Below are 17,061 nucleotides of genomic sequence, written 5' to 3' on the forward strand. Positions count from 1 at the left end.
CAGCCGAGCAGGAGTCGGCGGAGCCGTGTGTGTGTAGGCATTGGTCTTTTGATCGCCCCCGGGATTGGTGTTTGAACATAGCTCTGCCTCTTGTTTGTACAGGGAACCTCGGAGGTCAGCTAAATTCTGAAAGGGTTGGGAAAGGTGGGAGTGGGATGTGAAGGATTTTTAGGCAGGTGCTTCAGAAAAGGCAAGTAAATCCACTGACCACCCGGGGAGAACTCGGGGTAAGGCCATGTGGTTGTCTGACGCCTTTTGTGTTGCTGAGTGAATCATTTTTGAAGGTTTTATTATATGTAGTCTGGTAATTTTGTTTAACCTTTTCCTGATACTGGAATCAAACTGAGCTTCGCTCTTACCTCTGAGGTGATTGAGGACTTGGGCTCCCCATATCTAAAAGAATTGATTAAAACATTGGGTGAATATCCTGAGTGATAATTCTTTCTCAGGTAAAGCTTTTCAGTTCAGGAAACAGAACTCTCTCGGGGCTGGTCAAAGTGGGAACCAAAAACTTTTGCTGCCTTCTCTTCCAAGTTAAAGATGCATTCCTGTAAAACAGCCTTTTCTAGTAAATGTAAAAATGTATATGAGAAGAAAGACTAAACTTCTCAGCTGTAAATTTTTATGTAACAGGACTAATATACTTCTGTCTGAGTACCGTTAATGTCCTTAGGTGGTTTCGGTAAACTTACTGGAGTCAGGACACCCTTAACGTGAGAGCACAAGGTCTAATGAATTTGTTTGCTTGACTGCAGGAAAGATGGACTTAAGTATAATGACTAATTAGAAAATATGGTTTCCAGTGGAAAATACAGGTGTGAATTGAGGAAAACAAAATTGCATTTACATATGTAATTTTCTGATTATTTTAGATGTAAACTTTGTAGGTACCATTTTTCAGAATTTGTTAATTATTTTAATTCAACACTTCACATTTCAGTAGTGTAATGCTGTGTTAAGTTCACTTAACTGTAGGAAATTCTGAAATCAGTTGCCTTAAAAAAACAAATCTAATTGCCGAGAGCAACCTTTGCAGAGTTGTATGCCTTTGTTCATCAGCTTCAGCTGCAGTTATAATTGTGAAGCCATGTTACACATCTGCGTTTTTGTTTGCAGTTCTGGATCAAGTTCTGACGCTCTTATTAATATTCATCCTAAAAAAAAGTTTTGAGGGGTTAATTGGTTTTACTACAGCTGTGAAAGCACATGCATTTCAGGGACTTAAAATAACTTTTCAGTGGTACCCAGTGACAGGACAAGAAGCAGCGAGTGCAAATTGAAACACAAGAAATTCCATTTTTTTTTTACTGTGAGGGTGGCCAAACGCTGGAACAAATTACTCAGAGAGGCTGTGGAGTATCAGCCTGTGGAGATATTCAGAGCTGGACACAATCCTGGACGACCTGCTTAAGCAGGGGCTTGAAGTAGATGATCTCGAGAGGTCCTTCCAACTTTTGTGATGCCGTGAACTAAACTGGGAAAGGACAAACTCGATCATTCTATGCTCGTGTAGTGTGAATTTTTAAAAAGTATCAACTATAGAAGTGGCCAAAGAGTTAGCTTTTATTTTTCACTTATTTTTAACTCTTTTTAACTTTTAATAAACTTTGCTTAACTGTCTGTCTTACTGGTGCTTATCAGGAAAAAAATGTATATGTTAACAATGGGTTTCATAGCTTGGATTAAAAATAAAATCCCTTCTGTGGGTAGTATATTTTTTTCCATTCATTGGAGAAATTTAACCTGTTTATTATTCTCTGTGTTATCGCCATATATGGGCACACAGCAGGCGTTTGGATGGGAACTGATGGGAGCTTTTCAGAAATGATAGCTAAACACATGCTCCAGGCACAGAACTAGTCTTGGTAAAAGGGTTTAGTAATTGATCTTTTTCTAATCGTAGGGTGTCTGAGTGAAGTGTCTAAAGAAATGACGCTTCTCTCCACTGGATGGTGCTGCTTGCCCAGAGTTGCATTACTATCTCTAGCATCATTTTATGAGCAGCCCAGAAGATTGGCGTTAACTTCTGAGCTGAATTTTTTAGCTGGAAGATAGTATGTTGTTTCCTTTCTTGCTCTTAAGATATCGTGAACAAACATTTCTGATAAATTGTTGATGAAACGTCTTTTTGTTGTTTGTTTGGAAAGGAGAGATGATTTTATGGTTGCTGTGTGTGGCATGAAGTTGTTCCTGGCTTGCTTAAATACTTCTCTAAAGATGTAAGCAAGTTTCTTTATTTTCCTGCATCTAACTTAACAGAGTCTTATTTTCAAATATGGTAACCTGGCAGAAATATGAGGATTAATCTCATAACAGTAGTTATGATGTTTGAAATACTTGGATTAAAAGTGCTGGAAATGGGAAGGGCTCTTAAAATTTCATGCTTGAGAAATCTCTGTATTAGGTGCCCTTGTGTTTTGTTACCAAGGTCCTTAAGATGTAAAACATCTTAAGGCTTCTCTACAGAGAGCTATTCAGGAAAATTAATAGAAATTAACTTTTAAAGTGGATTAGTTGAACTACATCAAACAACTCAATTTGGAAGTTCATTTAAATTCACACATTCAGTTGACATGGATTACCTCTACTGTAGACAAATCCTTAGATACATATGGCAGCTTTACAACTGTAAGAATTGCATTGAATTTAATTTCTTGGGATTTGCAAAGTCACCACCTGGGGAGCTGGTTACAGAGAGCATAACAGAATATGGGCATACGTAAAATGTTGTTATAGTTAGATTTAAAAAAAGGCATTGAACAGTTAGTTTTTGGTGACTCAGTGAGGGAAAGTTGATGTTAATCGAGAGATTTTTAACGAAGGGACAAATTAAGAAATATGATTGAAAAGGAGGGCTGCTGCTCAGCTGGGCAGCATAACCTCTATTAAATTGCTTCTTTTTATTGTCCTTTATGTTGTTTGTTTCACTGTCAGCTACAGACAAAAGCAACAGCCAAGGTGTTCCCTGTTTTTACGGGACTTAGCTTTTGCTGCCAGCTTGATAGCTTTTTAATTGATTCCCCCCACAAACCACTGGAAACTTGGGTTCTTAGAGATCATTTGCATCTTGGCTGAGGGAAGATGACAAGGCACGTTAATTGTCCCCAATTCCTAGGTCAGTGCTTCAGAGATGGCAATAAATGAGTGAACTGAGCCATGTTGCTAAGGGCACCAGGGTTTTTGTTCTCAGTGGGGCAGCAGGGAACCCTAATTTGCTTGGGCGCTTAAAATCACAGTCCACAGTGGCACTTTACCTCCTTAGCAGCACAGGCAGGGCTTGTAGTAGATGCTTCTCTGAAGGCTGCCTGTTGGAAACAAGTTGGCTCAGGGAAGTGAGCCAAGCGAGTGCTGTGTCGATTCCTCTCACAGCGCTCAGTCATTTAACCTACTGTAAAATCTTTTTTATGGACTGTTTGGGGTTTCATGAAATTCTTTATCAGACTATTACTTTTTATGGGGCTGCCACACAGCACCTATTTTGAGCTTCAAAGCTTAGGAAGTATGTTTAAAAAAGCCACCATCATGCATTCTGACCGTATTAGTTCTTCTTTAAGAACAAAATAAAAGTGGGCAAAAAATGAATTAAACATCCCTATAATATTCTGTCCCTCTGGCCCAAATCCTAAGTGTTGCATTTCAGGGAAAGATGACTTCCTGATTATGTTGAAAGCGCCTCAGTGGACTTGGCTTCTCACCGACCTTGTATGGCCTTGGGTTAATCGGTCATTTTTGATCCACCATTTCCCATCGTGTTTAATGAAGTTTGTAATCTTCCTGTCTCCCATTCTTTGTTTGTCTTGTTTATTTAGGTTGTCTTCCTGCGTACGTTTAGGCGCACACTTAAAGTGACTGGTTAACTGTGCTAGCTTTTCTTCCTTGATTTCAATGAAGCTATTCCTGATGATAGAGGCAAGCGCACGCATGTGGGCCTGGGGGACTGTAGTTTCTTTAGTAGTCTGCATAGGACAAAGGAGTCTTGATTCTTATTTGGATCTCTTAACACCTGCAGTAAGTTCCCGTGACTTTTCAGTTTCCGAATAAACAATTTTGTGGCAAATCCAAAAGCTGAAATCCCACCGGTTTGTGTTCTGTAATTCAATTTCTGTGGTCACTTATGTTTGATTTTTGACTTGGCTTTTGTTATGAAGGCAAATATTAAAACTGTGTTCTGGTTAAGAGGAAGACTGGCCAGTGGATATTGTCCAGAACTGGGAAAGCCAGCACTGAAGTCTTATCCCCTACAGATTCCATGTTGAAGCCAGATGTAAAACAAAGTTGGAATAAATATGGAATTTAGGCCTGTATACCTAAATGGTAATCCTTAAAGCCTTCCCTGAATTGCAGCCCGTCCTTAAGGATGAGAACTTCCATTGCAATTTTGCTTTGGCATTCTTCACATTAATAATTAACATTTTCACTGGCCTTTTTTTGCAGTATAAGGTTTAGTAAAATTAAACCCCCAAAACGTGTTTAGTCTGGCATAAGTTCTGGGTTTTTTTTGCAATGAAAAGCTTTTCTTGAATTGATTAAATACTAAGAACACTGTGGAAATGTAAATAGAGCCTGTTTGAATTTTTCCTTCCTGCTCTAGCCCGTAGAAGGCAGAAGTGGTCTGTGGATCCACGAAATAGCGCTTGGAGTAAAGATGAATCTAAATTTGGCCAGAAGATGCTGGAAAAGATGGGCTGGTCCAAAGGAAAGGTATGATCTAAAGGAGAGTTGTCTAGCTGAAAGGTGGATGACTGCCGGGGAACTCTTGATCTTAGTGTTTAAAACAGCCTTGTTATTTCTGTTTGATTTTTTCTTTTAAGCGTGCAGAGAATTTAAGCAATATTAGATTTTTACAGTTTGTCACAAAGGTACTTGCTTGCTTGTGCCTGTCTTGCTTTCCAGTTTTTCTCCCCTCTCTTTGACAAGGTAACATCCCTAAGGAAGAGCAGGAGTTGGCAAGTTAAATCAGGTGATGGTTAAAGGCTTTAAGTTACCTTTATGCCCTCAGTTCTCTCTCTGGCTTTTGGTACTGTTTAAAGCAACTCCAGGACCTGCTCTAATCTTTTACCTGTTTTTAAAGGTTACTTCTGATCTGTTCCTTAAATGGCCAAAATGCAGCATTATGTGAGCTGTATTCCTTCCCAGCTCCAGCCTGTACCTGTGTGGGGTGACTGTTTTCTGGTGCTAAAAATAATCTCTAGGTCAGTGCAGAGAGCTGCAGACATCTCAGCTGCCTCTTAAAAGCAGTTTAACTTCCACAAAGGTGCCTCAGCAAAGCTGAGATTTGGGCCTGCATGTCAGCGTGTTTAATGAAATGAATGCACGCAAACCCCCCCACGATATTTATTTAATCCTTCTCCTCTCCCAGCCTGTTTAAGAGGAATAAAAATAGGACCACTCTCAATTCTGTGAATGCATTAAAACTTAGAAAAATAAGCCTACTGTTGGATTTCTCAGTGTAGCCTACGGTTGCCTCAGTTGGCTTACAGTCAGCACATATAAATGTGGCTTCTAACTGCCTCTAGTTTCACGAACAAGCAGTGGTACCTGATTCAAAGGCTGCTAAAGTCAAGGAACTGGCATTGGTTTCACTAGGCATTAGACCAGACTGTTAAGAGTATGGAGCTTGAGTACTGTCTTTTTATGTAAATTGTATGCATAGGTGTTTTATGTGTCTAAGATTAAAATAGATATGTAAACCAGAGTAGAAAAAATGCTGTTAAATGTTCTGATTGTATTTTAGGCAGTCAGCTTCTCTGACCGTAGATAACATCTTTGCCATTATGAACACTGTTTGTGTCAGGGTGTGAAAGGAAGGCCTCATGTTGTTTTCTGTCTGTCACCCCCCATCTTCTTCACAACAAGAAGTTTCCTACTTGAGCTACTGCATCTTCCTTTACAACAGTTATAGCTGTACAAGAAGGATTTATGTCTCCATTCCACTACAAACTCAGACAAATGGAACCTTAGCTTGATCAAATTAATGGGCAAAAGCCCATCTGTGCAGTGAAATTAAGCTGCTTACACTAGTCCTGTTATTAGTTGAATTGGAATTGGGTCATGGCAGGATGTGTAGCCAAGTGTTCTGCTTGCTTCCATACTTTTTGGTTAGCAGAAGTTTCAAGGTAAATTTTCCACCCCACTGACCAAATAAACTGTACTGGATTTGTAATAGCAACAGCATTTTTCAAATATGCCTCATTGCTTCAAATATTAGATATGCCCAGGATCTATCCACAGGGCTTTTCTTCACTACTCCACCATGTACATGTTTATTATAGCCAAACACTTAGCTGATGATTTGTTACTGGTGACAGATGAGGGAAAAAGCAGGTAGATACCAGGAATAAAGTTTTAAACCAAATGCTTTGTCTTTTTTTTTCCCCTGATCATACAATTGAAAAAGATAATACTGGGCCTAAAGATTGCTTCCCAGGTTTGAATGATTACGGTTTTTAGGATAGACAAACCCAACACATGTTTGCTCCAATATCTTCCTCAAATTATGAGTGTGAATGAGATGGAAGAAGTTCTTAATGTCCTGCTAGCTCCAGTGTGATCCTCCCCCCACCGCTTCCCTCCCATGTAACTTTGTTCTGTGTTGTACATCCTATGTGGCATCTGTCTTACAGCCGTCACGCAGCTGCCTTCCCAATGACGGAGGTATTTTTGGTGAGAGGCATGTTCTTTTTATGTAGTGTCTTGTTTTAAAACTGTAAACACTTTCGACTTGCCTAGGAATGTCAGGTGGCTTCCTGATTAATCACCCAACTACTTAATGTTGTTGCTATTTTAGTGTTTATAATACTTTGCTGGAGGCTTAAGTAGTAAATTAAAAAAAATTTAATATCTCATGTGTGCTAATGCCTGTGAATTAATTCAGTTACAGGCAAGGAAATAAATAGTAAGTTTTCTTGCTGTATTTCATTGCAAACTGTCTTACAGTACAAAAGCTCTAATTGCTTAGTCACTGCTGTAAAATCCTTACATTTTTAACCTTAAATCCTCATTAGGGTCTTGGGGCTCAGGAACAAGGAAATACAGAACATATCAAGGTTCAGGTGAAAAACAACATGCTGGGGTTAGGAGCAACCATCAATCACGAGGTGAGCAATAGACCCAGGTAAGGAAGTGGCTCCCATTTCAGCAAAGGCACAATCTTTGTAATGGGATGTTAGTGAAATCTGTTGTCACATCTGGTGGCAGCATGTACCGATACGAATGTCTCTACAGAAACTCTTGACCTGGAGTTTAGTTCTGCTTTGTTGGGTGTTTTAGGAGTAAATACCTGCTTGGAAAGGTTACAGTGAATTCTGGGAGCAGGCTGTTCAGAGATTCTTTTGCTTCCAAGCAAATAACTGAAATACTTGCTTTCTCCCTGTGTCTTCTGCCCAACTTAGCTTTATGCCTTCTGTCCCTCTTCCTGATACGGTCACCTTTCTGACTGGAGTTTAGGTATTTAGGCAGAGCAAAATGTGATCCTCGAGGTGCTTGTCTCATAATCAACATCTTAAGTAACTTTGTTGCTCGAAAAAATCACACTAGTATTTCCTGCCTACTTTTGAAAACATCTTGCGCAGACAGGGGACACGCAGAGCCAACAGCAGCTCAGCATTGGTTAAGGACTTACAAACACAACCTTTACCATTTCTGCACTTTGGAGTGACTGTAGCGAGCTGTTAGCGTTGCCACCTGTGGAGCTTCTGAGGGTCCCTCTCACCAACAAGGATTGAGTATATACGATTAAGTTACTTCTTAGAGTGCAGAGTCTTAGTATCTGTTTTAGCAAAACTTCTGTTAGTTCTGAAAACTTTTGCCTTGTATTCATGTGGGTGATATTTACAGGACAACTGGATTGCTCATCAGGATGACTTCAACCAGCTTCTGGCTGAACTGAATGATTGCCATGGACAGGGTGAAACAGGTAGGTTCATGCTTTTCTCAATCAGATGCTGGAAGCTTTGCAGAGTTTCCATTCTTTGTCTTAAAAGGCTAGCTGAGGCCCTTTGGGCTGCTGATAGTATCCTTGCTGAGGTTGACAACTCCCCCTTCTTCCCCTTCTCCCCCAAAATCAGTGGGAGCTGAAGGACATGTTGCCATCCATGACCATGTTCAAGTTTGTCGGCCTGGATGTGTAGATCTCAGCAGATTGGTTTTGCTCTCAGACAGGCCTCTATTAAAGGCTTTTTGTTGGGGAAAGCAAACATAAAATTTTGAACTTGTTCGTTTTATCCAGGACAACAACATGGGGGAGCTTTTGCTGGGATGTACTACAGCAGCGCTTGTTTCTTTATAAAGCAACCAGAGCCAGTATGAAGGCTAACAACACAATCACTCACCATTGCAATGCATTTGCCTTCCTTTTATTAATGAACTGTCACACCTGGCTTCCATGCTCTGGTGGTTTCTTAAATACCTACTTTTCCTGTCCTCAGAGAGCTGCTTCTTAGCTTTTGACTCAGGGTTATGCATCTCTGTTTTGAGTGTGGTATAATGTGATTTTTGTAGCCCTGATGTAGAGCAACAAGTGGGGAAACTACACAACTTTCCCAAAAGGGCTATTTATAAAGTCTTTTAATTTTGAAAAGCTTTGTACAGTTTGACCTTGGTTTGTAAAAATGAAGTTATTCAAAACTAGTGGGTGTGAGCTTACAGAAGGAATTGTACACATCAAGTGGTTTATCATCTCTCCTTTAGTTAGACTCAAGTTTAAACTTTGATCATATATCTAACACACTCTGTGTGGAGTGTTGTTAAACCAAGGGCTTCTGTTTGGACACAGCACTGTCCACGTACTGCTAGTGGCAGAATTGCCAGCTTAGTGAATTTAGCAACTGTTCGTTCATTCATTCTTAACATTTGAGCACAGAAGGTTTTCTAGGAGAGGAAAGGTAGAAAGAGCAGGAAGATCACTTAGCAAGAAGGATCAAATTTGGTTTCTAATCTTGGAGAACTAGGATTAAAATTCTGAACCTGATGCAGTTTTTTTAGTTCCTGTGTAAATTATCCTTGTGCATTGGAGCCCTAATCATGGTTTGAGGCCACACAGTGCTAGGTGCTGTAGTTAAAGTCCTCAAGAGGTAGAATAGCATATCGTAGGGAAATTCCAAAAGTTCCTTTCTACCTTTATAACTAAATCCTACCCAAGTTCCAACTTGAGCCATGGGAAGATCAGTTAGGTGTAACTGGTGGGAAACCTGCAAGCTGATGAGCAGAGAGCTGAAATGACTTGCCCAGGGACACAATGAGTCAGCACAGAGGCAGGTTCATTGAGCAAGGCTATCTTGTTCCAAAATCTGTGCAGTATTCCCTGGGTCATCTGTGCTTATGCAAAGTGGCCCCTGAAAACCGTATTTCTCCCTCTTTTACTCAGTTATTTTTCCTTGGTCTTTTTAGGAGCTGGGACAAGAGTTTTCAATCACTGAGGACAAATTTGAGTGCACGTTGAAAATTCCCGGTCAGAATCACGTTTGGTGATTTGCAGACAGCAAGCATTGCTCTGAAACTTGTTTTTTTGGCAATTGTTTAAGCTGGCAAAACTCATCCAGATAACTCTGCCTGCAGCTGTGCTACAGGATCAAATGTTACATTATTGGCCATTATCCAGTTTCAAATTGCATTAAAAGTCAGCTGAAAAACTTCATTGTTCTTAAATAACTGGTGTAGTTGCCAGAGTTGGATTGCAGTTAGAGATCGGGAAGGAAGGGCCCCGTAGTGGTTAGTATGCCAACATTCAAATACCCTTGATGTACATAGTTTTAGCTTTCTTTTCTTTTTTTCTAGCTGAGCACCTAGTGAGGAGTTTTGATTTCTGGCTCTTTTGCTGGGATACTAAGTGGTGATGACTGTGTCCCTTTCCCGTGCGTAAAATGGGGCAACGACATGCTGGCCATGTCCGTAAGGTGCTTTGGAATATTCATCTGTATTAGATTTGCTATAGAAATGACACGTGGCTTTATTGCTATGACTAAATTGCTTTAAAAAGCACGTTAATATTCCTGCAGTGCTTGCTCAGTTTGTCAGAGGATTTACCAGTCACTAGAAGACACAGGGATGTACCTACCTGTCCATTGCAAGTGCCAGCATGTTTGTGAAATTCCTCCTTGAAGGCACAAGGCGGTGCTGCTGCCCCTTTCGCTGTAAGAATAAAGCAAAGGAGGAAGCCCTGTGGAAATCCTTTGCTGTGTAATATTCCCTTCGGTGCAAATGGATCGGAGAGCAGACTCAATGTGCCTCATCTCTGGTCAGGATATTTTAGTTGCGATGCTTACTTTCCCTGTAGACCCTTTTTATTGAGGATTTTCAAGTTGACCGCAAACTCTGTCTAAAACTGAGTTTGCTGGTTCTTCCTTTTCTCATTAGGGCTTACTGTGTAAATGGAAGAGCAGATCTCAGACTGCTTTCTGGGAGTCAGCTCTCCCACTGCAGGCTGCGGATTTCACTTTTAGGTCAATGACTCTATCATCAGGTGTCACTACCTATCAAACAGTGAAGTGCTGTAATTCCAATGTCAGAAAAGCTTGGTCTGCAGAGCTTTCAGGGGTGGGATCATATGAAAAAGGTGACTCAGCTTGGCCCTCAGGGTATGGGTTGATTTCCCTACCCATCCCAGTTGCCACTGGGAGGAAAAAAACTATCTCACCAGAGTAGCTTATTATAGACCTACAGACCAGAGAATCCTGTGGTGCGTATTTCTTTTCAGGACAGGACTAATAAAGTAGTTACTAACCGGACAGCAGGTTACCTCCCTCTGAGAATCTCTCGTAAATTAACAGGCTCTGTGGATGCAAAGAGTACGTCTGTATCAGTAAAATAACCTGCCACAGCACAGGAACTTGATATCTCTACTGTTAAATAGTTAGACTAATTCTTCACATGGTTTTGACCTGCACAAGCTAACATTCTCCCAAAAAACTCCTGAGTGAATTTGGGACTTAGCCAACCCCAGAGACATTCCCAGGGGACAGTTTAGATGCAGTCCCTCTTCTGGAAGCTAGGAAAATTAAATAATATGGATGTGGCAATTCGTTCTAGCTGGCCTCAGGGACAGAAAAGCTCTGCCACTGTTTAATTTCCTTACACAGATGTATCAGACTATGTCCAGATAGAGGCACTTTGTGTAGTGTTAGAAGTGGTAAGTCTGTCTTTGTGATTTTTTTTTTTTTTTTTTCCTTTCTACCCAGTCAGATTCAGTATTTTATTTTGTACTATTTCTTACATCTTTCTCAGACTCTGGCACTGGAGATATTTTGTAACGAACAGCACAATAAACCCTGACCTATTATTCTTTTATTACCATAGAAATGGTGTTAAATTAGACTTTGGCTTTGACCTGGAGCACCTGTATCTGCCTTTTCAAATTACATTAGATTGGAAATGGGAAGGGAAGGGGATGTGGCAAAAAAAATCAAGCAGTAACATGTCTCGGACAAAACATACCATACTTCCTTCAGTAATATATTGTGATATGTTGTTGAGACTTGGTTTTGAGAGAGAAAGTTAAATACACTGATGTTTGAATTTGGTGGTTAGTGTGCCACTAACAGGGTTGGAACCTGGGGTTTTTTTCAGGGTCCTCAGTGAATAATCAGAAGAAAACATTCAGTCTCGAAGAAAAATCCAAATCTTTGAAGAAACGTGTCCATTATATGAAGTTTGCAAAAGGTAAGAGGAGTTTTGTTGTTTCATAAGCTCTAGTCAAGATTAGGAAAAAAAAACCAAAAACGTGTCAAGGTGATCTGTTGCCTTCTGGGGTCTAAATTTGGAGGTGAAGTCTTGGTTTAGAAACATCCCCTGCAGCAACTTATTTAAAGCTATAATATGCTGTTCCTCTTTATTTTGGACAATTTTGGATGGCTTTAGGCTGATATTCTTGAATAAAACATCTTCTGTCTGAAGGAACCATCAGCTGAATGAAGGAACAGTGAATATTCTGAGTGATCTGTGCGTGGGCAGGGGATGGGAGGGGGAGGCAAAGGTGATAACAGAGTTACTTGGGCATCTGCACCGCACTATCCCCTGCAATCTCCAGTAAAGCCTGCTAAGAGATCATGTGGATAAGATCAGGGATCAGATTAAACCTGAATGCAGGAAGAGGAAAGCCCTCTTACATCTATCAGATGCTTTGTTGGATAAATTAGGACAGCGGTTGGCGGCCACAAAAACTATATCAAGAACTCATGGAGTTTAGTAATTTCTTTCTTTCTTAGAGTGATGACATTATTTCATCCATCCCTGGTTTTGGCTCTTGACCATTGTTCGATCCCTTGCTCTATTTCTCTGTTGCTTGCGTTCCCGTTTTACACATGCATGTGCGCATGGTGTGTTGTATATATGTGTTTCAGTGTATGGATAGGATTGGTTTCCACGAATGGCTAATTTATTGTACTTAAATGTACTCTGTAATGTTTTCTGATAACAAATGCCGCTGCTAAACCAGAAGTAATTGACGTGTGAGTAGAGGCCAAATTCTGATATTGAGGTTCGGGTTTTTTCACTAAATAATTCAGCCTAGAAGTCAAACGTGTTAACATGACCGTGCCACTTTATGACATTAAACAATTAAATTGGTTCAGGGCTTGCAAGTACAGAGGCTGTGGCCTGTTTGAGGTAGTAGCAAAGAGGATTTATTTTGATTTGGATTTAACCTTTTACTAAATACAGAGAAAAAAGAAGGGTCTTTTGAGCATGTAAAATATGGAGCAAGGCTTTCATATTAACAATATCCCTTATTTGTTTGGCTGCGGTATTTCTATAAGGTAGGCCCCTGTTTGACTGTACCCTCTGTGGTTTAAAAAAAACAGGGAAATTGTCCTTTTTCAGGAAAAGAGGAAAAGTTATTTGAGAAAGGCTAATATTGTTGTGGCCCTTGTTGTTCAAGTCCAATCCTGCTTCCTTTTAGACTAAACAAGACGAGCTCACACAAAAGCAACGATAGAAAATTCCATTTCTGGTGCTATTTTGTAGCCTCGCTGCTGGAGGAACATAGGCACCCCACATAGCCTTAGCAGCCACGTTTGCATCTGGGAAATACACACCAATATGAGATTAAGACAGTGATTTCAATTGCTTTTCTAGTAACTGTTCCACTGTGATGCTGCAAAAGATTTGGACTGTCAGCTGAGTTGGGTTTTTGTTAGAGAATGCAAAAAGAGGGGGGGATACACTTGCTGGGGAGAAGGCATGGAAAGAAAGCATAGGGTGAGAGGAGGAGCAGCAGACATGTAAGTCTCATGTTCCAAGCCTTGGCCAGGATAAAGCTGGAAACAGCCACCAGTCTCATCCAGCTTGCTTGGGAAAGGACTAGAGGCTATGTAGTGAGACACCAGAAAGTTGGATAATACTTTCTCTTCGAGGCTGATGTGTCTGCTTACCCTCTGTGGGCAGTTAAGGATCCTGCAAAGAAGAAACAGGTGGAATAGTCAGGTGTTTTTTTTTTTTTTGTCCCTTACAAGTGCTTAGTTTCATTTTGAGGTCAGTGATTTTGGAATCAGATAGTCAGGTGGAGTAAGGCCCCAGCAGACTCCTAATAAGTTGGCCTATCTGGACTAATTTTGTTTCTTTAACTTTTGCCAACTTTTTTTAAAGAATTTTCTGAGACAAGCTGTGGACAACTCATAAAGGCTTCTGCACTGTGGAATCGGCTGAACTTTTGCCAGTATCTCAGAATATCACATCACCCCCTTTTTCTTCCCCCTCCTGCTCCATGTCTCATACTCAGCTAGCCACAGAACAGTCAGGTGAGAGTAATGGTCCTACTGGAACTCACAGAAATCTTTGCTTCACCCTTGAAATTGTTTTAAGTTGGAATAATCCAGTGTGTTGCAGAGATGGAGGTTTTGCTTTTCAGAAGCAATTTCATGAATCAAAGAAAAGCCCCCACTGAGTAGAGATGGATTTTTTTTTTTCCACTGTATACAGCACCTATAACTCCCTAACTCTGTCAGAGACAGGGAATTCTCCTGAGAATACCAAGATGTGCAGTTTCTCCTTGAACTTTTCTTGCATGTAGGAGGTTACAACTCTTTTTTCCCTTTAGTGTAGTGCAGGCCGCTTCCCTCATCTTGCTATGACAATTGCAGCATCAGCGGGGGGGGAGAAACAAGCTGCTATTATATGTTACCCTGTCGGCATGCACCAGCAGGCTGTGATTGTCTCCTCACCAGCCTTTCCCTCCACACACACACATTTCCTACTGTATGAGGGAGCCATTGTCAGCCTTCATTTAGTGTCTTTAACTCAGTTCTCCTGATTTTTTTTCACCTCCAAAAACAATTTCTCTACCTCCGTGGGTCACAGTCTGTGTTATCAAAATGTACCTGTCATCACCAGATGTGAAGATTGTGGTGCTTTTTACCTCCCCTTACCCTTTTCAGGTAAGGATCTCTCTTCGCGCAGTGAAGATGATCTGTCCTGCATATTTGGGAAGCGACAGAAGAGTATGAAGACACAGGTAAACAAGAGGCTTCACCTTTCTCTTGTTTCCTTGCATATTTTCCCTTGTAACAAAACCATATTTAAATGTCTTTGTGCTAATGAGATTACTACGTGCCCATCAAAAGCAAGGGGTCTTCTGCCTGTGAAATTACTGTTGTTTCTATGTGAAGGCTGCAGGTGGATGGCTGTGCTCTGAACCGTTAGGAAATAAGAGTGAATTTAATACATGTTTTTGTGAATTACTGTGATGTAACTTCTTTGGAGTTAGGAAATGTCAGTATTTTAATTTTACACTTGTTAGGCAATATACCTCGCAAAGTAGATAAATTTTGCTTGATCCATAAATATCCAAAACAAAATTTGACATTCAGTAGCAACTGGCCAATCTCAACAAACTGCTCCTATTTTCACAAGAATTGGGAGAGGCTGAGCAGCTGCAAAGTCGTGCTCATCTTTGAACAAAGGATTCAAAGATGGCTTGAACACTGATAAATACTTAATAAGAAGATTTTTCCCCAACTTTGTGTAATGAGATCAAGGTTTGTATAGCATTTATTTTATTTGTGTATTCATTAGCATTTTACACTTGCAGAGAATAGACCTGCTATTTCAGTATCTAAAATAACAGACGTACACTGCGACATGACTAATGTATCCAGAAAAATTATTTGGAAAAGATAACATCTGGAAAAGCACAAATGAATATGTAGCAAGAATTGCCCTGTCAGTTCAGAGGTCTCTGAAGTCTCTTGTAGTTAGAGGGAAAGATGGGGCCTCAAATTGAATGGAAATTTCTGAAATACCCTGTATGTGTTTCGCACTTTGCTCATTGTGCAGTACTCTTGAAAATTGCTCTGTAACTTCACTGTAGACCACTGTGAACTTTGGGAGGAGAGGGACAGGGGGAAGAATGTGCTAAGAGATCCTGGGTAGTAGTGAAAGTAATACAAGGTTTGTAGCTGTGTAAATGCTAGGCGGAATGACAAGGGAGCTTGTGAAGAACAAAGAGCGATCCACTGGGGATTATTCACTGGAAAAAACTCTTACTATAAAATAAATAATACTTCAGTGGGGTGTCTTGAATTGAACAGTTTGAAGGATTTGGTCTTGCCATTATGTCATATAGTGTTACAATTTCAGTGAATCTGCTGTAGGTTTTAAAGTCATTGGGAGGACAGAGAAAAATGTCAAGTCTGTTTTCTAAGTACTGTTCTCTAAACTACAAAAATACAGTTACAGTTAATTAAACTGGGAGGTTAGAAGAAATTTAAACAAATTAAGAACTGTCCTGTCTTGTCTGCCACTGTGAAAAACAGTCTGAACCTTTGTTACAAGTCACATGGTTTGGCTTGAAAGGTAAGATCTTGGGAGGAGGCCATCAGCCACAACAGAACCCATCTTAACTTACAACTGTCTTGAAATAAGCATTTGGGGACTTCAAGTCCATGAGAGCGGTTAGAGGTCCCAAATGCTGTAGGTAAGCTTGCACCGTCGGAGCCCCCTTGATTAACACTTCTGATCACCTAAATATGCTATGGGTCTACTTCTTAGCTCCTTTGCTGCCAGATCGATATGAAGTAAGACAAACGGGGATTTAATGCAGATCAACAGTGCTGTGGTTAAGGGAGTAGATTTTGGCCACCCATGAGTTGTCCCAAATAGTTGGTCTTGTTTTCTCTGCGTGTCCTGCATCTTTTGAAACTAAAAATAAATTTAGAAAGCGCTGTGGCTACTTCTGGGACTTAATCCTGCAAAGCATTTGTTCTTTTGTTGATAGACACTGCAGATCAGGTGCCTTTATGGCTGCTTGTGAAGAGTGTATAAGTTTGTGCATGCTTTTGCTAATTCCTTGACCGATGCAGTGGTTGGCTGATGGCTACTGTGCAGATTTCCTCTTTCCCATCACTGAACACTGAGCTAATGGGTCAAGGTTCTGGCAAAAAGTCACAGACTGTTCCCTGCTAAGCACCCAGATTTCCACATGCAAATACAGGCAGGAGGTAATGTAATTTGGAGCTGCATTGTCGTCTTCTGACTACCGTCTGCTGCTAAGCAGCCACGGAGAGAAAGCCAGAGGCAGCACAATTGCTTTTTTTTGGGGTTTTTTTTTCCCCTCTCCTTTTCTTCATGGATCAGAGATCTGTGGAGTTCGCACAGAACAAAAAATGCATTGCTCAGGCCCTCCAGCTCTGAACAATTTCATTTCATTGCACCCATGAACTCTCATGATCCCTTTCCGTCATGTTCCAGAGCCTGGTCCTTAAGGTGGCATAAATGGAACTGCCCCATGAGGATTTGCAATACTGTTCTCTGTGTGTGTTTGCATTCTGTTTTGAAATCCCTAGGCTCTGGGCATTTCCATGATGTGGCAGAGAGCGCACTACAGGAGCAGGAAAGTGCTGTCATTCTCCTGGAAGTGAGTTGTTCCTATCTGTTTCTATGTAGAGATAATGTAGGAAGAGTCCTGGTGTCCATCAGAGCCCTGGGTATGCCTTCAGGCTGTGGTAGGCTGCAGTCCCTTTTAATTGCAGCTCCTGCAACCGTTAGTAACAGTTGTATGCTGTGGTCCCTGTTCAAAGTAGATGAGACCAGCTTCCATACTTACATAGGTGCCAGAACTGCTAGTCTCTATTA

The 17,061-nt window shown here is 40.7% G+C and overlaps 1 protein-coding gene across 1 annotated transcript; it reads left to right on the forward strand.

The window, feature by feature from the left end:
- Positions 1 to 4,286: 4,286 nt before the first annotated feature.
- Positions 4,287 to 16,843, forward strand: LOC104071718 (PIN2/TERF1-interacting telomerase inhibitor 1-like; the record flags this gene model as incomplete). Its single annotated transcript, XM_009586284.1, has 7 exons — positions 4,287 to 4,314; positions 4,592 to 4,701; positions 7,005 to 7,097; positions 7,837 to 7,915; positions 11,563 to 11,655; positions 14,367 to 14,492; positions 16,773 to 16,843. Coding segments are annotated over exons 1-7 (600 nt in total), but the record flags the coding sequence as incomplete, so codon positions are not given.
- Positions 16,844 to 17,061: the final 218 nt, after the last annotated feature.

This window comes from Fulmarus glacialis, unplaced genomic scaffold (genome assembly GCF_000690835.1).
Source record: "Fulmarus glacialis isolate BGI_N327 unplaced genomic scaffold, ASM69083v1 scaffold4521, whole genome shotgun sequence".
Lineage (NCBI taxonomy): Eukaryota > Metazoa > Chordata > Aves > Procellariiformes > Procellariidae > Fulmarus > Fulmarus glacialis.